At 34.2% G+C, this 25,000-nt stretch overlaps 1 protein-coding gene across 1 annotated transcript in view; it reads left to right on the top strand.

Annotated features, from left to right (window-relative positions):
• The window catches only part of LOC135211373 (neural-cadherin-like), a 339,986-nt gene that overhangs the window by 233,976 nt on the left and 81,010 nt on the right, over positions 1–25,000 (top strand). The window contains exon 24 of the mRNA XM_064244686.1: positions 17,800–17,918. Within this exon, the coding sequence (XP_064100756.1) occupies positions 17,800–17,918 (119 nt within the window). The remainder of the gene's footprint in view (positions 1–17,799; positions 17,919–25,000) is intronic.

Genomic DNA, 25,000 nt, shown 5'->3' with positions numbered 1-25,000 from the left:
CTTTTTATTCACGACTTGAAATTGAGTCTCATCTTACACCGCCATTGAAGCAGGTTCACTGGTGTGCCACCAATAAAGTAAACTCACTTCTTATAGTAGAAAGCATCCCACATTGGCACTAAAATTTATACTAACTGTTTGTATTATATATATTATATATGATATATATATATATATATATAATATATAAATATATATAATACAAACAGGGTTAGTATAAATTTTAGTGCCAATGTGGGATGCTTTCTACTATAAGAAGTGAGTTTACTTTATTGGTGACACACCAGGGAAACCTGCTTCAAGGCGTATATGATGAGACTCAATTTCAAGTCGTGAATAAAAAGAATTTACGTGTTTGCCTTCATCATAACGAACAGACTCGTGAAGATGAACTTCGAACTTTGCTTATGAACAGTTATTATTCCCTTGTAACGACACTAGTAAAGAATCGCGCCGATACGAGAACTAACTAATAGAGAGAGAGAGAGAGAGAGAGAGAGAGAGAGAGAGAGAGAGAGAGAGAGAGAGAGAGAGAGAGAGAGTCCCAATAATTTGAGGATATTTTTTCAGGATCAAGAAATGCCCAAGTTACAAGAAAGGAGGACGACGTAACCTTACGTAAGGAATTAAGAATTCTAAATAAAAAAAAGGTGCTTTGAACACCAGGAAAGAAAGACGTACTCTATGCAAGAGCCAACCGTAGTTGAGAATCAGTTCAACTCGATAAAAGTAAGATTATATACGTACTATGCGTGAAGGCAGGTACACACGAATACATACGCACAATTACACACCTCCAAATATTTATTAATTAAGTCAAGATCAACACCAAACTTTGCTGTTACTTATGGAACAAATTTATTTCACCAAAATTAGTTGGAAAATCACAAACTGATATTTTCTTTTCTATAACTATAAACTCCTGCTTGTTGAACATTACTAACTATTCATGTAACTAGCTGTGGTGAATTTCATTTGTGATATCAAAGTTTATCTTATTTTTTGTTGTTTCCTCGCATATTATCTTAAAAATTGATTTTGTTTCCTAGGTAATAAGGATTTTTATTTCTCAATTCTAATTGATTTTTATATGTTCTTTTTGGTAACAACTTTTCTTTCGATGTTTCCCGACAAAATTGGATCGACTAATTTGCTACATTCTATTTGGAATTATTTCATTTCGAGACGTAATACCTGAAGATTAGGTGCTTTAAACCTATTGGTTACAAGGAGCCAAGCCTTTAAGCTGACTGTGACAGATAACACTCAAAATACTGTGGTCACACATAGGATAAATCAAATTCAGCATAGCATGATTAAATTTTGTGGGAGGAAAGATGGTGGAGATGCCTGTAATTTAGAGACCTAGCTCGAACAGGGTGACGCTCATTTAAAGTCGTTAACAAGGAACGACGACAACAAACTGAACGAATGAGATGAAGAAATTTTTCGACCTATCTTCAGGAGATTTAGGTTCATACGTCCATTCCGAAACCTATCGTAGGGTTGAGACATGGTAAGCAGGAAAAGAATACTTCAGGAGAATTTATTTAACTGTAGGAGAGGCAGATCCAAAAACGAGTATGGCAAAATTGATGTAGACTTGGGAAACAGACAACAGAAATTACATCAAAATGAGTCCACAGATATACAATTGGCTCGGTGAATGGGCAGTTTTCATTCCTACCTCATCTTGGACATCTAGAGATGTATCACGTCAACAAGTAATTGCAGTAAATGCTGCATAAACCTCATCAGGCTGTCAATGTTATTGGGAACATTACCATTCAACATGGATCACTTGTAAAAGATGATGGATAATGTCCTTGATATAGGAAGATTGTACGAAGAAACAAGGAAGGAATAATTGACACATATAAACCAGCAGTCTACCATAGGTCAAGAAAGAAAGGTAGATAGCAGACAAACCCTATACAGGACGCCCACCAGGAGTCAGCATAGAGAAGCCAAAGCATTTCAGTAGGGAAAATATTCTGGTATTATTTGCTTTAACTTCCGTATTACAAAAAAACGGGACAGTTTCCATGATTGCAAAGATAGAATAAGGCACAGATCATCATCATAAAGAGAGATAAATCGTAATCAGTCTCTCGAGTCCAGAAGAAACAAAAATGCGAACTCAATCGCTGCAGTGAACCTGGTATATAATCAAGACCAGACAACTAACTATTCATTGCCTAATCCTTCAGTCAATTTTCCCCAGACCATGACAATAGATATGCCTACCTAGTTGAAAAAGGGAAAGAAGAAATATTGAAACCCTCAAAGATAAACTCTCAAATAATCAATGTTTATGAAAAACATATAAGGTATGAATCTGATAATAGGCCCATATTTCCCGCTCATACTGGATTGAGTAAACCCATAGCAGCATTCTTTGATACAGGATCCCCAAAGAATATTATGGTTCATAAAGTTTACATGGAATATTTCTCTCACATAAATTTAAAGTCTGTGGTAGACTACAGAATGACAGCTATTCATGGAAACAACATAAGAATGCTGAAACAAATTGATTCTCATTTCAAATTGGAAACATCTTACCAAAGACAAAGGTCATGATTGTGGGAGTAAATATGTTTGCTCAGTTATTGTTTGGTTATCCAGCTAAGACCAGATAAGGAATCACAAGTTTATTGTGAGAAAGGATAGTCTGACTTCCAGAATTCCCATCTGTAGATTACCTAGAGTGAATAAGGCCCAATGGCAACCAATATTAGATGGCAACCTGAAGAAAGAAAGAGTCAGAAAGATATTATCAGTTAATTTGTACGAGTCTCCTGCACATTAACATATATATGGAATCTAATCAAGAGACATATTTGAAACTAGGAAGAGATCTGAGATTCAAACCAGGAGAAAGTATTTAGATAGACTGTAATGGAAATCCTATATTCGAAGGGAAGGAATTAACAACACTTTCAAGTCGTGGAGAAGTAAATCCCAAGTGAGCCTATATTTAAAATAGAAATATGTGATCATCTGAAGGAGATAGAAGATAAGTATGCAAAGGAAGGCATAGAAGGGGATACTTTATGGAGTACAGATACCATTTCACATCGGATTTACATACCTCCTAACACTTAACCCCTTCTATTCCTGCTTATAGGGTGGCTCACTCGCCAAAGAAAGGGAATTGAAAGGGAAGTTCAGAAAAGGAAAAATAAAGGTATAATTGAACCTACTAAATCACCTTGTTCTTTCCCTCTTTTGTTGGCGCCTAAGAAGGATAAGTCTTGCAGAGTAGTGTTAGACTTTCGGAAAATAAAAAGGTTCGCAGTAACAGATCCTTATCCAATGCTAACCATGAGATCTACTCCATGAATTCTTATAAATTTCCATAGAGGAATAAAGTAAAGAATAACTGATTTTTCCACTAACAATGGTAGATATCAATATATAAGTATGACCTTTGGTCTTAAGTCTAGCCCAGCAACTTCTGACTAACTAATGGACTTTGTGTTGGATGGAGTACTGGGGAAAGGCGTCCTCCACTGTTACATTGATTATTTAATAATATCCACCAACAGTATAGAGGAACATATAAGACTTGTCCGAGAAGTCTTGAAGAGACTTACGAAAGCAAATATGAATTAAAATTAGAACACACCCTATGTAAAAGAGGTTTTGAAGCAAACCATTCAAAAGTGAAGGCCATTAAGGAGTATATCAGGTCTAAGTGTAATAAGGATGTGAAATCATTTCTAGGATTAGCAGGTTTCTATAGTAAACTCATCAAGAACTTTGTATCCATACCTGCTCCATTAACAAATCTCTAAAAGGAGGATGTGGAATTTGAATGAAATGTATACCAATATGTAGCATTTAGGCAGTGAAAGAGATGTTATCAAACCCTCCCATCTTGTCCTTTCCAGATTTCACTAAGGAATTCCTCTTAGCAACAGATGTACGTTCTACTGCATTAGGAGCATGCCTTATGCAGAGAACAGGTAACAATTATCGTCTTTACAGCAGTAGAAAACTGAACCCTAAAGAAGTTAACTACTCAGTAACAGATAAAGAATCCTTATCTGTTATAGACTCCTTGAAGCACTTCTGGTATATTGTCTTTGGCCGCACAATAACAGCTGTCATAGAAATGTTGAAAAATCCACATTTCTCTGGGCACCAAGCAAGGTGATTCATGACTGACAAAGATTATGGAATAGAATTAAAGGATGTACCGGATGAGGCAAATAAGGTTGCATGCATTATCGAGATGTTCCTCAAGATGACAATATGAGCCTGATTAATAAAGAATATAATTTATTGAAGCCATGAATGGAATATATGTGATGCAATATACAGAGGAACTATCAAGGCCATATTTAGTGAAAGAACAAAGACAACATGAAGACTTGAAAATGATATACCACTAGTACTGCAGCTAGAAAAAGTATTATGTAAGAAGATTGGATACCCAATGGATGAATTAAGAATTATAAATGGAGTATTGTGTTTGCTAACCTGGAGCATTAGTAGTGCCAGAGCCTTTACAAAGCTAACTTGTTGGAATCATGCATGATAACCCAGTAAGAGCTCACCCAAGTCGAGATGAAAACAGCTAGACGGATCAAGGAACATTCTCGCTGAAAAGAGCCCCTTAAGAATGTCAATAGATATATAAACAGTTGTATATGCAACAGTTACAAGGAAAAAGCAGATAAGGAGGTACCCTAGGGAAAATATCCTATCCCACAGACTCCATTTGAGAAAGTAGCAATAGATTCAATCACAAATCTACAAACAACAGGGATAGGAGAGAAAAGAACATACTAGTATGTATTGATGCACTTCCAGATATGAGTTGGTACCATTAACTAGTAAGAGCGGTAGAGGCTGTGCTGTTGCTTTATCTATTTGATGATGTATTTTGCCGTTATTCTGCTCCACAGCGGATAATCTCAGATAATAATGCTATAATTCAAGAAATTTGTAATACATACAAGGTAGAGAAGGCTAACATATAACCCTCTCATCCTACATGTAATGGACTGGAAAGGAATAACAGAAAAGTATTAGACAAGTGGTTCCCAGACTGGGGGGCATGTACCAGAATGCAGGGGGCCATAATCTGAGGATACGTATGTATAAAACCAAAGGAGTTTAGTGGGTAGGCAGCCAGTTGAGACAACTTACAGGTTCAGTACAGGTTTGTGCAATGCCTTTTTGTCAAACGCATGAGTAATACATCACTTTGTCTGTGTTGTTACCCGTTTTTCTGATTATGTATTCTCGACATAAAGCAAGACATTGACACACATTGCAGTAGAAATTAATTTCGTCTGAACATAATTCTAAGGTTCCTGAACTTTGGATTCTGTATGATAACCTGACCTTGAGTCTTGAGAATCAGTCAGTAAGGCCAAGGATATACACATTATTCAGAGTTAACCACAGACTCACAGTTACATCACTGATCACCTTGTGTGCCCTATATTATTTCTTTAATACCATTTCAATGATATGATATTCAGCGAAGGCAAACAATAATGTCACACTTCACAAAAGAAAAAATAACAAATGCATGTAATCAATAAAATTACAGGATTTGCTAAAATGATTTTTTACATGGACCTAATGAGTGTAGGACTGTAGACGTCACTGTAGTCATGGGCGGTGGGCTATAGACAAGTATCCTTTATGAAAAGTGGGTAACGACCAGATAAAGTTTGGGAACTGCTGTATTAGACACTATGAGACATACAGTTGGACAAGATCTAAAATGGGATATCGACTTATCTTTAGTAAAAGTTTCATTAAATGAAAGCTATCACACAAGTTCAAGCCAATCCAGCCTAATTACTTAGATGATATCATGAAAATACGAATGCACAACTTTAAAGTGATACATAAAGAATTAAATAAGAACCTGAAGGAAGCTCAGAAGGCGTCGAGACTGATTAAAGCCAACAGATTATAAGATTTGAGGTGAAGTATACATAAATACAGAAGTGAGAAGTAGAATCAATTATAAGCTTGGAGCAAGGTTTACAGACCAATATAGAGTAATTCAGATCTTCTACATGTGCAGATTCATTAGAAGAATTTTGGATGCATTAAGAAGTATTTAAGAGAATTCAAGAAGCTACTGGTGCATACGAAATTAGTAAATGCAACCAAGAAGACTTTATGATAAAATTAAATACAATCTAAGAACAACAAAAATTAGATCTCAGTAAATTACCTTGTTATTATTTATTGTCTATTAATACTATAAATACTTTATTTCTTTATTGCTGGGTTTATCTTGATTGGTTGAATTAACAGTAAATAAGTTTTTTACGCTGTCGCATTACTTACTCTAATCGATTAATCAGTCGGTTTTGTAGCAAAAATTCTGGCGTTCAGGGCACACCATCTTCAGAATACTTTTCCTTTAACTGATGTGGGAATATTTAGGATCAGCTAACTAATAACCATGAATAAAATTATGGAATCAAATCAGCTTCCGGTAATCTACAAGGTGAAAGTACAAGTATTGAAGATACTAGCTGTGTTTACATGCAGATTCCAGTTGCCTTTGAAAAACTTGAAGGAAATAAAAGATGGAAGCGAAACTGGAGTTTAAAAAGTTTCCTATTTTTCCTGTTGAACTAACTCACTCATTCTACCCTTTCCTTAAAGCTACCCTTACTAATGAAGGCTTGCTTATCACAATTCCTAGTAATACTATAGAAGTATTTAAATATTCATTTATTCCCTTCCCTACGTATGTTACTATTCATACTCTAATACTAGACACAAAACACTGAACTTTTACTTCAAGAAGACACTCTTACATTGAGCAAAAGAAGGAAAATCTCCAAAAATGGCATACTCATCTTAATACACCATTTGTAATGCAAACGGCTTAAACAAAATACAATGACCAAATGTTTCTTGTCTTTACGCATTACTGCATGATCACTATATTCGATCGTGCAACTTTAATGAAGTCGACTGACCAAAAACAACAATCTCCTTTATGGACGACAATATTTATATATTTAACCTGAAAGGATCAGCTTCAAGGTAAGATAGGGAAACGTCACCGACTTCAATGAATGCAACCTTCAGACTCATCTTGGATGTGAAGTCACACGTCAAAGGATATTTTCGTTTCAAGCAGCAAAGTCATGAAGATAGTGGCAACTGCGGAAAGGATAGTTTATGCAAATCTCAACATATCCAAATGAGTGATTCGGAACATAAAAAAGCAGAACGGGACGGTAAGATTAAAGATGCAATGCATTAATTTTCGTCTATAATACGTCTAATAACGTTATAAGCCATTGCCATGATTACCAGACGTGTCAGAAAACAAAAGAACTACACCAAAAGTAAGTGAAGCGTATGATCCACGCAGCTGGTTAGAAACCGGAGCGCATTTTGCCCATTTAAATGATAACAGTAAGTGATTTTTTAAAGATCCCATGATACTGAAGCTTATCATTAAAACCCCATATCCAATATTCTTTGATACTTTATAAAAATAGAACCAATGAATTTCGTATTTCCATACCCAACTTCTCCTACCTGATGTAAACACACCATGTATGTAGGAGAAAACTATTTTTAGGATTTCTACGAGATGTCTTGAAAGTTGTAGATACAATGTTATGTATCGAGCGTTACTGTTATTTGTATGCGTTCCAGTGCTAATTTATATAGGTAAAGGCTTAATTGTTCATCTGTAACACCAGGAAAGACTTAACATTTTTTATGCACATATCTATGCTTGTTTGAAAATGGCTGCACACTGAAATGGGCATCATGGAGATGAACTGCCTATTAGAATTGGCATTATGCATTACAAATAATAATTATGATCACATATGCTGCTTTTATCTTACAAGTTTGGTTCTTGTTTATAGTTTCAAAGTAATTTTTTTCTTATTTCTTGCATTTTAATTAAATATATTATTTTCATGTTGATGGGGAAAATATTACGTTGCTGGGAGCAAATCTGTTGAATATACCAACAGAAATTCTCATATAGACCCTTGTAGTTCGTGAAACTCGCCAGTATTAACTTTGCATATTTCTGCCCTTTATTTTATGCCCTTTATTTTGCAGTATTTATCTATATACACATATATAAATGGATGTATGTATATGTGTGTGTATGTTCCAGAATAACTCTGAAATGGTTAAGCAATTTCAACCAAACTGGGTATACATGTAACTTGCTATCTGGAAAAGAATACTGTGGGGGAAAGATATCACTAGCACAAAAGGGTACCAAAGTGGACGGTTCTGCCTGTAGACTTAGTAACTAAAGAAACTTCATGGGTTTATCATACTTCATTTCGGTATACAGAGAGGGTGGGGGTGAGAAGGGGTGACATGTAAATATAACCGAAAACGACAGATATTAGTGTCTAATCCATAGTTTTTGAGGTCACTGAGATCTTACCTTACAGACCTTACAGTTCGTTCGGGTTGCCCCAGGTCCCTCAGTGTGAGGCACCTCTAATGTCTACCAGAGAGTTGCTAGTACATCTTCCGGTATATTTTGCATCTTCCAATCTTGGATGGTCTGGGATGCAGTTTAGATATTTGTCGAGCTTATTCTTAAACACATCTACGCTCACTCCTGATATATTCCTCAGATGAGCTGGCAACGCATTGAATAGACGCTGCATTATCGATGCTGGTGCGTAGTGGATTAATGTCCTGTGTGCTTTCCATATTTTTCCTGGTATTGTTTTGGGCACTATTAATCTACCTCTGCTTGCTCTTTCTGATATTTTTAGTTCCATGATATTTTCTGTTATTCCTTCTATCTGTTTCCATGCCTGAATTATCATGTAGCGTTCTCTTCTCCTCTCTAGACTATATAATTTTAATGATTGTAGTCTTTCCCAGTAGTCAAGGTCCTTAACTTCTTCTATTCTAGCTGTAAAGGACCTTTGTACACTCTTTATTTGTGCAATATCCTTTTGATAGTGTGGGTACCATATCATATTGCAATATTCAAGTGGACTACGAACATATGTTTTATAAAGCATAATCATGTGTTCAGCTTTTCTTGTTTTGAAGCGACGTAACAACATTCCCATTTTTGCTTTACATTTTGCCAAAAGAATTGCTATTTGATCATTGCATAACATGTTCCTATTCATCATCACACCAAGGTCTTTAACTGCTTCCTTATTTGTGATTGTCTCATTATTAGGTCCCCTATATGCATATAGCTTTCCTTCTCTGTCTCCATAATTTATTGATTCAAATTTATCAGAGTTAAATACCATCCTATTTTCCTCTGCCCAATCATATACTTTGTTAAGGTCTCTTTGTAGAGCGTTCCTATCTTCATCACAAGTAATTTCTCTACTTATTCTTGTGTCATCAGCGAAACTACTCACTACCGAATCCTTAACATTACTGTCTATGTCTTCAATCATAATAACAAACAGTATTGCAGCTAACACCGTACCTTGTGGCACACCGGATATTACCTTGGTTTCATCCGATTTCTCATCGTTTGCAATAACTATCTGTTTTCTGTTGTGTAAAAATTCTTTTAACCATCTTCCTACTTTATCTACGATATTGTTTTCTAATTTTCTTTGCTAATATATTATGGTCTACTTTGTCAAAAGCTTTTGCAAAGTCTAGATAAACCACATCTGTTTCATTTCCACTTTTCGTATTTTTGAATATGTTCTCACGGTGGACTAACAGTTGGGTTTGTGTACTTTTTCCGGGTACGAAACCGTGTTGTCCTATATTAAACAAATTATTTTTTATTAAATGTTTCATAATATTTTTCTTCATTACCCTTTCATACACTTTCATAATATGTGATGTTAGACTCACAGGCCTATAATTACTTGCCTCAAGTCTTGATCCACTTTTGAAAGTAGGGGTGATATATGCTAATTTGTGCTCATCATAAATCTTGCCTGTATCAACACTTTGTCTTAATAATATTGCAAGTGGCTTTGCGATAGAATGAACTACTTTCTTTAACAAAATAGCAGGGATTCCATCGGGCCCTGCAGCAGCTCCATTTTTAATTTCATTAATTGCCTGCACAATATCAGCTTCATTAATTTCTATGTCAGCTAAATATTCACTATTTTCGTCCCTTACTTCTATATCATTATCTTCATTATCTATTCTAGGGGTGAATTCTCTCTTATATCGTTCTGCCAGTATGTTGCAAATTTCCTTTTTTTCATTCGTTAATCTCCCTTCAATTCTCAGAGGGCCTATTTCTATTCTTCTTTTATTCATCTTCTTCGCATATGAGTATAATAGTTTGGGGTTTTTGCTTGATATTTAATAGGGTTTTTTTCTTCCAATTCCCGTTTTTCATTTTCTTTTGATTGTATAATCTTTTGTTCTGCATTTTCTATCTTACTTTTTAGTTCTATAACTTTCCATGCATTTTTTTTCTTTTGTAAGACCTTTTTTCCACTTTCTGATTTTCTGGAACAAGATCCTTCTGTCTCTTGGTATGCATGAATGATGTTTACTTTTCTTCTTCGGTATAATATTTAATCCCACTATTTTCTCTAATATTTTATATAATATCTCCGTATTTACCCTTATGTCATCGCTTACGAAAATGTTATCCCAATCTTTGTTTAATTCTTCATTTATTCTGACCATTTTATATTTACTGTAGAAGTTGTAATTTTCCATATCCTTCCCACTTTTTCATTTCTTGCTTATCTCTGTTTTCACTTGCTTTGGAATGAACTGTTAATTCTATGACATTATGGTCTGAAATACTCGCATTATAAACTATTATTTCTTTAACATAATTCATCTCGTTCACAAATACTAGGTCTTAAAGTATTTTCCTTTCTTGTTGGCAGGTGATTTATTTGTTGAATGTTGTATTCTAGTAGCATATCTAATAGCTTTTCGAATTGCCTCTTATCTTCTGCACTACTATTACTCTCTTTTTTATATGTATAAGTACATCCACAATCTCCTATTCGTTCTTTCCATTCTACGAAAGGAAAGTTGAAGTCACCAGATAGGAGAATAGTCCAGTCCTTGTGATTTCTACATATATCATCCAATTTTTCAATTATTAAGTCAAACTCTTTAGTATTAGGAGGTCTATATATTACTATGTTCATTAATTTTTCAGATTCAAATTCTACCGCTATTAGTTCACATTCTGAGTTACTATATTTCTCGTATATTTTCCTTGTTTTTTGTCTTTCCCATATATTGCGGTTCCCCCTTGATTCCTATTTTTCTATCTGATCTATAAGTTTGGAACCCTTTTATTTGATCATCATTCCCAGTCTCTTGGGAATACCAGGTTTCACTTATATTCATTATATCTATTTTCTTTTCAATTTGGGTTAGTTCTTCTAAGTACTCTATTTTTCTTTTTGAGTTACTCGTAACTAAACCCTGCGCATTCATCACTATGATGGTTTGCGTGTTTTCTCCTTCATTTAATATTGGTAGTAATAAGGATTTTCCCATGTCTCTTTCCTGTTCTGGTATGTTGTTCTTTTTTTTCATTTCCAGAAATTCTGACATTAAAAAATCCAACTTTTCCATAATATTTGATCTTCCTTCATCATAATTATTCATTTTGTGTCTGAATCTGCAATTTTCTCCGTTTCTGCAATATCCTCTTGCATAATAAATACAGTTATTATCCCTTGAGTAGAATTTTGGAGCTGATGCATTGAAATTTTTTTGCTGACATCTCTGCATATCTCATTGGTGGTTTGCTTTTCTCTTTTACCTGATATTCTTGATTTCTCTCTTTATTTGTTTCTTTCTTATTTTGGATTTTATTACTTGGTTGGTTATTTATTTGATTATGATTCATGGCTACAGGGTGCATATATTTGCATTTTTGTCGAACTTACATCCTTTTCCTTCTTTTAGGTTTTTGCATATTTTTGGATGCAGATCTCTGCAATCATCCCCATATCCATCTAGGTATGCACATTTACCATATATTTCATAGTTGTGACATACCTTAGGATGTTTGTAGTAACATCTTTCTCCAAATCTGCAATTCCCTCTTTTCAAAAGGTTGCAGATTTTGTCTTTCTTGTCTATTTTTTCCTCTTTCCCGTCATTGTGTAGATCTGGGTAGAGCCTCTTCGGGATTTGCTTTTTTGTTGCCATATCGTAATTTATTTCTTCGTAGGTATGCTGCTTTATTGCCTCATATGTAGTATCAATGAGTATCTCTGCATCCATACTTTTATCTTGTTCTTTGTTTTCCTTATTTTTTTCTGTCATTTCATTTTTGTTTATTTCTCTTCCGTTTTCCTCTTCTTCTTCTTCTTCTTCCTCTTCCTCTTCTTCTTCATCCTCAACTATTTGTACATTCAATCTTGATTTAATAACATTGTCTATCCATGAATGACATGTTGAACAAAAAATTCTTGTATCTTTTCTCATATCTTGCATCACCTCAGCACACTGTGGATGGGTCGGAATGTTGCATGCAGCACATTTTCTGATTAGGTTTTGTGGATTGACTATGCTATACCAAACCTTACACAGTTTGCATGCTTTTGGCATTCTTTTTCCTAATGCGTCAATTAGGATATTCACGAGATTCACCTTATTCATTTTCTTTGTCGGAATATGTTGGTTTATGTATATTTTCTTTATGAGTCTCTTGACCACTTGGATTTTATTTGGAACTTCCTCAATTATTTTCAAGATGTTTTCATTAGATTTGTTCCAGTTTGAAGGATTATATCCTTCTAATATATCTATGAATGCTTTTGTATCTTTTTGGTTAGGACTGTTGCTGATTTCATAGATGAGAAATGCCAGTTCCCTTCCTGCTACCTCATCGTATTGCGAATCCGCCAAGCAAGCTAAATTACGCCATCTCTTCCCGCAGTTGGAACTTACTGCCATCTTGTTCTGATTTACAGTATTACACTTGATAAACTAACTTAGAAGACGCTTTATCCTACTATTTTCACACTAATCTTATCACCGATAGTTCACGAACACTTCTAGATATTTCTCAAATTCTAGTCGTATGTTAAATTTGTGATATCTGTTGATTAATCTGACTTCACGCGGGGACGTCTCACTCTCAACGCCCTTTAAGTCCATGCTCAGGCCCAATAGGAATGGGAGTGAGAAGGGGTCAAATATAAAATGACAAAAATGTTAGTTGATGCAATTGAAGCAACTATCATACAAGAAAGGGAGAGGGCGAAACAGTTTTTATCCAACGGATACCACTTATTCCGATAGATATCCCTTTTAAGTTTAAAAGATTGCAATTTCCAGTTAGATTTGCATTTTCGATCACGCTCAACAAGGCACAAGGGCAGTCTTTTAAGTACTGTGGAATGGAGTGGAGATCATAATGTTTTTCTCACAGGCAACTTTATGTTGCTTGCTGAAGGGTGGGTTCATCCAACAATTTATTCATTCTTGCTTCTGATAGTGAAACTGAAAATGTTGTTTACAATCAAGTTTTGTGTCAAAGACGTATTATAGTGAATTTGTGAAAAACTTTGCTGTAGAATATGTATACTGTATACATATTTTTAAAACCTATAAATAAGAATTCTTTGATATTGCACTATAGATAGATATGATTCTTTCTCCTGTCTAATAGAAGGTTAGGATAAATAGATATCTGGGTGTGTTCTACGGTTTGGGTACACTGTATGCTTTGGGTGTATTCAACTCTCTAGGGGTGTTCTACGATTTGAGTTTTTACCGTGCAATGTCGGATGCAACTGCTAGTTTGTATTATAAAATTAACCTGCTTGTTTCTGAATGTAGAATCCTGTGTTCTAAGTTAAATTTTAGCTAGTATACGAGCTATTTCTTTAAATATTTTATAATACAAGAAAATATATCTGGAAACAATGTAAACCGTGATGGAGATCAATTTCAGCTTAAGAGGAAACAAAACATTACTAAGCCTATTTTATCTATGAAGAATATGCTCATGCTGAAACAGAACCAGAGGCACATTATCCAATTACTTTTCCCAAATGGGCTGATGAACTATTATTACTCATTGATATATTCAACAGGCATTTTTGCTACTCTGTATTCACTACAGGTATTTAGGGAACTGAATCTCAAGCTTACTGGTACCATTCGTAGTGACAACGTTAGAAATGTTCCTTTATCTAATATGTAAAAGAGATGGAAGAGACACAGAGCTCCTGAAAGAAGAGAGCAAAAATATTCTCATTTGCTAGTGGAACGACGATAAGGATGTATAATAGAAATGACAAAGTTTTTTTATACATGAGTAAATGGCCAAATAAGACAATGGTCAAGAAAAGCAAAGGGAGCAATATAATATCATCAGATAATGGCGATGAACATATAACAAACGATTAAGTGGATCTGATCTCTTGGAAATATAAAGGAAAATATAGGGTGTAAGGACAAAAAAAATTTAGTATCGCCCTATGTTTAGATTTTTCTGAAAACATCTGTAGTAATTGGATCGTTTCTCTTTTGCAAGATTCATAGCAAAGTTATGCAACTTGATTTTTTGAGGCACATATCAATGTTCTATTGAAGCCAACCACGAATCCTGGCAGTGGTACTCCAGTTAAAACTCATGACTATTTGAGCTATGACCGGACAGATCACAGTGCCGTCAAAGATAAAACTCAGTGCACATGTAGTGTTAGTAAGAAAAATGCCAAACCAATGTGTACAAAATGTGATGTAGTCCTCCATATTTAATTAATGTTGGGTACAACTAACTGCTAGTCCACATTATGAAATGGTAGGTCAACTTATTAGAATAAGCAATGATTCTATGAAAAAGTACATTATTTGTATAACTGCATAAATATTACCCTAATATTACTCTAAAATTAATAGGTTTGGTGAATTAGAAGGTTTATGTAAATATATATATATATATATATATATATATATATATATATATATATATATATATATATATATATATTACACTAAAACCATTAGGTTTGGTGAATTAGCATAAGCAGGTTTATGCATGTATATATATATATATATATATATATATATATATATATATATATATATATATATATATATATATATATATATATAGACTGGTAAAAATGTTCTGTTACAACAGAATTCCATCTAATAAAAGGAACCCATAAAACACCAAAATATAGAGAGAAAAATACTATATTTCAGAGACTGCTGTCTCTCTCTTCAGGTATATGAATGAGAAAAGTTTACAGAAAAGGTGGTATTTATACCAAGAGATCCATCCACAGGTAAGCCAATTTAGGTCATCCCCACTGATAATCTTCCTTTAATCTTCTTAAGCGTTGGTTGAATGAAAATCTTGTCGATCACATCTGAATCCCATGCTCCTTTTGAGATGTTCATTACCTGCCTCTCTTTTATTAAGGCCGATTCCATCATTTGACTCTTGTACCGACAGTTGCTGCTATAAATCATATGTGACAAATTCCAGTTTATTCTATGCTTATGTTCATTTATATGGTTGAAAATAGCTGAGTACTATTGTCCATACCTAACTGACCGTTTGTGTTGTATTAATCTCTGGGGAAGTGATTTTCCTGTAAATCCGATGTAAGATTGGTCACAGTCCTGGCATGGGATTTCGTAAACCCCGGAGTCGTTGGGGGATGTCTTTTGTTGGACGTTAATCAGGGATCTGGTAAGGTGTTTGGGTAAGTAAATGCAAAAGGGTTAGATTTTCCGAGGGTCTGAGTCACCGTCTTAATCTCGTCCAGGTGAGGAATTTTTATTTTATTGTTGGGTGTCTCTATAGTCTTGTCTTGAGGGGGTCGGTAGAAAATTAAGTTTGCTTTGTGAATTGCTTTCTCCATTATATGGTCAGGATACTTTAAAGACGAAAGTTGCTTACGAATTAGTTCAAATTCTTTCTCCAGGAAATCTGGGGAACAAATTCGTAAGGCTCTTAAGAACAGGTTGCTGGCTACACCTATCTTGATAGCAATGTCGTGATAGCTAAAGTAGTGAATGTATGAAAGTGAGAACGTTGGTTTTCTGTAAATGGTAAATTTGTATTCTGTCGTGTCTCTGATTATTAAAACATCAAGAAAGGGAATTTTGTTGTCTGTTTCCCATTCAACTTTAAATTTGATGCTGGGCACTAATATAATATATATATATTAATTATATATATATATAGTATATATATAGATATAATATAAATATATATATATATATACATATATATATATATATATATATATATATATATATATGTGTGTGTGTTATATATATATATATATATATATATATATATTATATATGTGTGTGTGTGTGTGTGTGTGTGTGTGTGTGTGTTTATATATATATACATCTGTGGTGAAATATGCAGCTACAGTGGTAGATGCTGATTTTTATTTCAGTTAACATGCAAATAAATACACATTAGACTTAATGTGATATCAGTAATTGATTATGAATAAATTGTTTCTAACCTACTCAATTATTTCTATGTGGCATCCTATAAAAACATTGATGTTCATAGAAAACTCATAATCACATGAGTCAATATAACGGGAAAGTCAAACCACATTAATATGACTGTTTGATTTCTTTATCTAAATATATAAAGCAAAAAGCTTTCGATGACTTCCACGGTCCTCCTTGACAGTCTGACAAGAATCACAAAAAGTAGCTACATAAAAACTTTGTTTTTGACTTGTTTACAAATAGGTTGTTTTTGATGATGGGTAGTTGGCTCTTCATGTTATCCCTTCATTCTATAACGGCAAACCAGCTAATCGCCTAGATCTTCTAAATGGCAGTTCGGCTCATGAATTGCTTGGTCGGTTGTTGCAGGTTGTTGCAGGTGCCCAAGCTGCAATGGACAACCGACCAAGTGATTCAAGAGCCAAACCGCCATTTAGAAGATCTAGGCGATTAGCTGGTTTGCCGTTAGAGAATGAAGGGATAACAGGAAGAGCCAACTACCCATCTTCAAACAACAACTTATTTGTAAACAAGTCAAAAACAAAGTTTTTATGTTGCTATTTTTTGTGATTCTAGTCAGACTGTCAATGAGGACTGTGCAGGTCATCGAAAGCTTTCTGCTTTATATATTTAAATAAAGAAATCAAACAGTCATATTAATGTGGATTGACTTTCCCATTATATAGACTCATGTGATTATGAGTTTTCTATGAACATCAGTGTTTTTATAGGATGCCACATAGAAATAATTGAGTAGGTTAGAAACAATTTATTCATAATCAATTACTGATATCACATTAAATCTAATGTGTATTTGCATGTTAACTTTTGTCGCTGTGTTCAACATTTATCATTTGCTTTTGACACAAGTAGTTTTATAAGTTGAAATATGTATTCCTTCATCAGTTGCCATTTACTATCAATATATTAATCCAAGCACTTTCATAAGTTGAAACAGGTATTCATGAGTTGAAGTAAAGTCTATTAACTTTCATGTTTCATTATTTAGTAATATTTTTTTCTTATATGCATTCTTGTAGAACTCCTTGTAGTAAATTACGGAAGTTTAGCTGAGTAAACACTACCGGAGTCAGATAGGTAATCTGTCCGAAACAATAACATATATATATATATATATATATATATATATATATGTGTGTGTGTGTGTGTGTGTGTGTGTGTGTGTGTGTGTGTGTGTGTGTATGTATGTATGTTATATGTACAATACACGTATGCATATATATGTGTATGAGTACGAATATATTGATAGATACATGCATATGTATATAATCGTAATATTTTACGTATTCACACAGCTATTTATATATGGTTATACATACAAAAGACAAAAAATACTTATAAAATCCATCTTTCCTTCTTCAGGTAAAGAATCCAATCTTCCTGATGTGACCCAGGACGCTCATCAAGGTCGCATGGCACCTCTAGCCAAAATGCCGGAGGGTCTCAGCATTGGCGATTTTATCAATAGCAATATTAAGAAGGTCAGTTGTAGAAATAAAATGTTCAAACAAACGGAAAATTTGTAGATGCAGAATTGATAACGATAAAAATTTAGATTATACTACGATGTAAAGAAAGGCAGATAAGATAAGGCACGATTATAACATTTGAATAGACTTAAATTCAAAATTTGGTAGGTTTAATTTCATCCTCTTTTTTAACTGAAGGATCACTTCGAGTTTACAGTTCTCTCTCTCTCTCTCTCTCTCGCAATCATTTTCAGTCCTTCACACCATCACTGCAGACTCGTGACCCCTATCTTCGTCTACCTCTCAGTTTCCACTGTAGACATCAATGAACTGAATAGAAACAAAGAGCAACAGTATAAAACTCTCGCCCAAACAAAGCAAAGGATTGGTTCCCAGATTCCTGTTTTTCATAATACCGCCACCGTCACATGTAAAGGTCTAGCACCGGTTATTATTTTATGTGTTTTTCCCAGACGCTCTTTCCCCTCGGCAAATTGCGATGAGCGAATTTGCTCTTCAAAATGGCGACGTGGTGCGAGTTTTGCGAAATGGCAGAATGAGTTCAAAGTGAAAATAAATTGTATATATGCTGTTGTTGTTTTTGTTGTTTGTATGTATTTACTTAATGTGAATACTTACTCGCTTTACCTCAACTGTCATAGAACCTGCAAAGTAACGCATCATAAAATATTTTTTAAAGTTAATACATACTCACGTTCAACAAACGTAGGTCTTTTTAGATAATGACTATTTTAGATGAGATATAATATTCTGCATTCAGCATCGTTGCCACCATTTATAGTCGACTAAGGACGTGAGCATTCCTCAATGAAAGATACACCAGATAAGGAAAATGAATATCATTAAGCTCAGACAATTAATGATTAAAGAATACCTGAGACAGCTCCCAATATTTGTCACTTCCTCAAACCCAGTGATTGTGTGAAAGTGCGTTTTTCTTGTAGAGAGGTACTATTCTCAATAAGTGTTTGTAAACATCAGTCATTCAGCATTTCATTCATAATTCCTTTCATTCATCCCGCTACATGTATGAGTGATATATATACGTATATATATATATCATATATATATATATATATATATATATATATATATATATATATATATATATATATATATATATATATATATATATATACAGTATATTATATATATTATTATATAATAATTGTAATATATATTATATATAATATATATTATAAGTAATATTAATATATATATATACACGTTAAATATCTATATATAGACTGCAAAATCAGAGATGTTCAAGTTAACAGAATGGAATTAATAGGACAAGTTGATTTACCATTTAAGTTAGGAAGAGTCTCACTTAAGGAAAGGATTCTAGTAGCAAAGGGAATATATTTTGCATTTGCACACCTATTGATTGGTTATCCAGCTATGGCTAAACAAGGAATTACAATCGAAGCAGCTAGAGAGTAATTAGTAATCAGAAGAGGACACAAGAATTTTAGAGTACCGCTATGTAAAATGATAAGGAAAAACAGAACTCAAGAAAAATCATCACTGAAAGGTATCCTAAGGAAGGATAAGATAAAAGAAAATTACCAAGTGTGTAACACGAATGCACAACAGATCAGTGATAATTTAGAATCCAACCAGGATGTTTCCTTTAAACTAGACAGAGAATTAAGACTTAAACCAGGAGAAAGCACCTGGACAGAATGCACAGTAAACCCATTATTCGAAGGGAAGGAAATACTGACACTAACCGAGGAATCACAAATAAATGGAATACATTATACCTCCAGCTTACATAAAGTTAGACAATGAAAAATAGCTCTACAAGTTGAAAATAATAGAGGAAGAAAAGCCAAGTTATCACCACGCACTGAGTTAGGGATAGCAGAAGTATACAATTACCCCATTCATGTAGTAGAAAAGGAAACACTAGTACCCAGTGGAAAGAGGAATACAAACTCAACTCATGAAACAGAAATGAGAAGAGCAAGAATCTGGACTCAATTGAAGGATATAGAGGAAGACTGCTAGAGAGAAACTCATTGACTTATTAAGTGAATACAGTGATGTAGTCGCCATAGAAAGAGACACTCTTGGAAGTACGGAAGAAATAACCTATAGGATAGATATCCCACAGAACACAAAGCCAATTTACATACCTGCTTATAGAGGAGATAATTGAAAGAGAAGTACAACAAATGAAGAAGCAAGGAATAAATGAACCATGGAAATCTCCATGGTCTTTTCCACCATTGTTTGTTCCAAGGAAGGACAAAACTTGTCGAGTAGTGGTCGATTTTCGAAGACTCAACAAGATTACCGAAAATTATCCATATCCAATGCCGTCCATGAGAGATCTCATCAATACCATTGGATTGAAGAAGTACTTTCCCACAATTGATCTGTTACAAGGATTTCTACAGATTCCTTTGGATGAATAGAGTAAGCCTTTAACAGTTTTTTCCACCAGTAAGGGTAGATATCAATACGTAAGTATGCCCTTTAGTCTGAAATCAACTCCAGTAACTTTTGTTAGCTTGATGGATAAAATTCTAGGTGACTTATTAGGCAAGGATGTGCATTGCTATATCGACGATTTGGTAATAGCAACAGATACCATTGAAGAACATATCAATCTAGTAAGAAAGGTCCTAAGGAGACTGAGGAAGGCAAACTTCAAGCTAAAGTTAAAAAAGTGTAACTTCCTTGAAAGGAAAATAGATTACCTGGGACACACCTTAAACGAAAGAGGTGTTGAGGTAAATGACCTAAAGATTAAGGCAATCAAGGAGTATCCCCCCGCTGCCACCATAAATACTGATGTGGGAAGGAGTATTCTTCTGTCGTAGGAGGCTTCGTAGCGTGACTTTTGCACTTCAACAGGAACAATTCGCTTGCATTGATTACGTACATAGATGAAGATATCTCCCCACTCTCTTACACAGTATTTGCATCAACCACCATATCTATTTCAAAGGCAGGTGACAAATAAACTCATGATTTACTAAAATACATTTATTATTTCCTTAAATGGTTATAAATTTCCACCTTAACTTTGGGTTAGTCCACCGAGAATTGTTTTATGGATTTATCTTAAAAGGGCTTAAAAGAGTCACTCGTGACTTAAAGGCTTGCGGTGATTGAACCAAGTCTACTTCAAAAGCACTTAGGACTTCTATGCTTGCAGTGATCGTACCGAGTCTATCTTTAGAGCACTTTTACTTATAAGTCGATACTTGAACTTATGTTAATAGCTTTAGAGTCACTGTCACTTGTGGAGAATTTTATAATCGCCACACTTTCGACACTCCCCTATAGAATCTTTGGTTCTTCTCTGCCTCCCGTTCCTTAGTACAAACGGTTTAGGTTAGGTGCCTATTAACTATTAATTTCTGTACTTTCGTCTGAAAAAGAGTTCACTTTTCATTTTAATTCACTTTCTACTTTCCCAGTGCATTCTATCACGACTGGATTATGTCCTGGTAAAGATCTCATAAGAGGTTACTAATGTTCTTTAATATCTAATTCGCTCTACCTCGGAATTAATATATTTTCATATATGTTTAACCGAAGGGGAATTTTTTAGTTGATAAGAGATTTGTTGGCTCACGGGCGCAAACCATCGACACCCACAAATCCAGGACGCACAGTGAAGCCTTAGACCACACCGCCACCGCAAGAGGCTATAAATTTATGCTGCCTCTCACCTACAAATACCTGTCGGTCTCAGGTATTTGTTGTTTGGAGACTGCATCAACCCCCACTACCTCAGTAACGTTATAGTACTTTTGTCCACACGCAGCCATTATATGAGTCATATCACATTACCGTGATTCATATACATACATCGAGCTACAAGTATCCTTTAATATCTAATTCGCTCTACCTCGGAATTAATGTATTTTCATATATGTTTAACCGAAGGGGAATTTTTTAGTCGATCAGAGATTTGTCAGCTCACGGGCGCGAACCATCGACACCTACAAATCCAGGATGCACAGTGAAGCCTTAGACCACACCAGCACTGCAAGAGGCTATAAGTTTATGCTGCCTCTCACCTACAAATACCTGTCGTTCTCAGGTATTCGTTGTTTGGAGACTGCATCAGCCCACCTCGACCTCAGTAACGTTGTAGTGCTTTTGTCCGCACGTAGCCTTTATATGAGTCATATCACATTACCGTGATTCATATACATACATCAAGCTACAAATGTCCTTAAAATCTAATTCGCGCCCGTGAGCCGACAAAACTCTTATCAACTAAAAAATTCCCCTTCGGTTAAACATATATGAAAATATATTAATTCCGAGGTAGAGCTAATTAGATGTTAAAGGACATTTGTAGCTCAATGTATGTATATGAATCACGGTAATGTAATATGACTCATATAATGGCTACGTCCGGACAAAAGCACTATACCGAGGTCGAGGTGGGTTGATGCAGTCTCCAAGCAACGAATACCTGAGAGCGACAGGTATTTGTAGGTGAGAGGCGGCATAAACTCATAGCCTCTTGCAGTGGCATTGTGGTCTAAGGCTTCACTGTGCGTCCTGGATTTGTAGGTTTCGATGGTTCACGCCCCTGAGCCAACAAGTCTCTTATCGGCTAAAAAATTCCCCTTCGGTTAAAAATATATGAAAATATATTTATTCCGAGGTAGAGCGAATTAGATATTAAAGGATATTTGTAGCTCGATGTATGTATATGAATCATGGTAATGTGATATGATCATATATATATATATATATATATATATATATATATATATATATATATATATATATATATATATATATATATATATATAATATATATATATATATAAAGGTTTTTGCCACGAAGGAAAAAAATGAAAAAGCAAGATAGCCAAGTACTTTCGGTCTTGTTCGGACTCTTTACTGAGGCAAACTGATTTTACAGATAACAACATAGTCAAAAGAAGGTTTAATATACAAACTGACACTACAAGATTAGCAATAAGGGCGATTTTTCCTCTACAGAAAGGAGGAGCCGCCTGAGGGTAGCCACACCTTGAAGGATACACGCAGTAAACAAGTGATTCTTCCAGAAAACAGTACATTTTGAAAAAACACGGGAGCATATACAATTTAATATCATGAATTTTTACACAAATTCTCCCAAAAAAATTATTATTAATGAAAAGACGAAAGAAAATATAAATATATATATATCGAGCAAGAGAAAGAGGGAGAGAGAATATCGAACCAGAGAAAGAGAGAGAGAGAGAGAGAGAGAGAGAGAGAAAGAAATAATAACTATATACATGTGGGACTAATTTATTAGTTGTTCATTTATTTTAAGGTCCTTCATAAACATCTTACAAATATATGGGTCCAAATGGTACATTCCCAGACTAAGATTTAGGTGGTGTTTATTAGTGATTTGTATAATTACCGCTCGCTACAGAAAAAGTTTAAAGGAATTGAAAAATAATAATAGCTTACACATTACCAAGGCTGATAAATCCAATAGTTTAGTGGTTCTTGACAAAACTGACTACATATCACGCATGCATACTTTACTAGAGGATGAAATAACTTACAAAAAACTCGCAAAAAATCCGTTGGACCAAGTAATAAAAAACTTTAATATCAATATCAAACAAATTCTTAAAGATAAAAAAGAACTTTTGTGTAAGTTAACTGTAAAGTGTCCCTCATTACCTCATTTATATGGCCTAGTCAAAACTCATAAGGAAAACAAACCTATGCGACCAATTATTAGTACTGTAGGATCAATTGCTTATAAACTATCTAAATATCTTACTAAACTGTTATCCCCGCTACTAGGAACTGTATCTAATTCACACATCCGGAATTCTCTTGATCTTGTGGAAAAATTAAATAACATTGTACTAAACCCTAGCGATATTTTTGTCAGTTTTGATGTATGTTCTTTGTTTACAAAAGTCCCTATTGACTCTGTGCTAGAATATTTAAGTAATGAACTTGTACTGCATGAATTGCCTATGTCTGTTAGTCACATAATTTCCTTAATTAAGTTATGTATTTGTGATTGCAGATTTATTTTTAATGGAGAATATTACCAACAAATATTTGGTATGGCCATGGGTAACCCTTTATCACCTCTCCTTTCAAACTTATATATGGAATTTTTTGAGAGACAACACCTCCCGAATATCACACTTATCCCCTTCAAATGGTACCGATATGTCGATGATATCTTAGTAGTCTTACCTGGTGGTATCGATGTAAATGATTTACTGTCTAAATTGAATAATTTAGTGCCATCCATAAAATTCACTGTTGAAATTGAAAATAACAATGTCATCCCTTTCCTAGATGTATTAATACATAGAGAATCTTTCCAATGCAAATTCAGTATTTATAGAAAACCCACAAATAATATAACATATGTACATTTTTATTCTGGCCACCATCTTAATATTAAAATTTCAATTTTTTCTTCTATGTTCCTACGCACTTTGCATATCACGAGTCCACAATATCTGGACCAAGAAATAGAATACATAAAAAAGATAGGAAACGATCTCTGCTACCCACCTCATTTAATTGATTTATGTTATCAAAAAGCTCACAAAAAGTTTTATAGTGTTGCTATTAATGAAAAAGAAATGCCTAAAAATGTACTTAGCTTACCTTATTTTCGTGGATTTGAAACCATAAAATCAATATTCAAATCGTTTAATGTTAATATAGTGTTCTCTTATAACAATACCATTAAAGAAATGCTAATTAAGAATAGTCCCGTAACAAATAACAACATCATTTACAAAATTCCTTATAAGGATTGCCCATCGTTTTACGTTGGTCAGTCAAGTAAAAATTTATGTGTACGTATAAAGCAGCATATGTATTCAGTTAGAACAGCCCAGACTTCAAATGCACTGTTTATCCATCTGAGTTAAAAATCTCATTGTATTAGTTGGGGTGATACCTCGGTAATTGCTAGATCTAATGATTATGTTTCAAGAAATTTACTGGAATCGGTAATTATACAAATCACTAATGAAAACAACCTAAATCTTAGTCTGGGAATGTACCATTTGGACCCATATATTTGTAAGATGTTTATGAAGGACCTTAAA

Source organism: Macrobrachium nipponense, chromosome 4 (genome assembly GCF_015104395.2).
Source record: "Macrobrachium nipponense isolate FS-2020 chromosome 4, ASM1510439v2, whole genome shotgun sequence".
In the NCBI taxonomy this organism is placed as follows: domain Eukaryota; kingdom Metazoa; phylum Arthropoda; class Malacostraca; order Decapoda; family Palaemonidae; genus Macrobrachium; species Macrobrachium nipponense.
The sequence above is the reverse complement of the archived record's forward strand: the minus strand, read 5'-3'. Positions and strand labels throughout refer to the sequence as shown.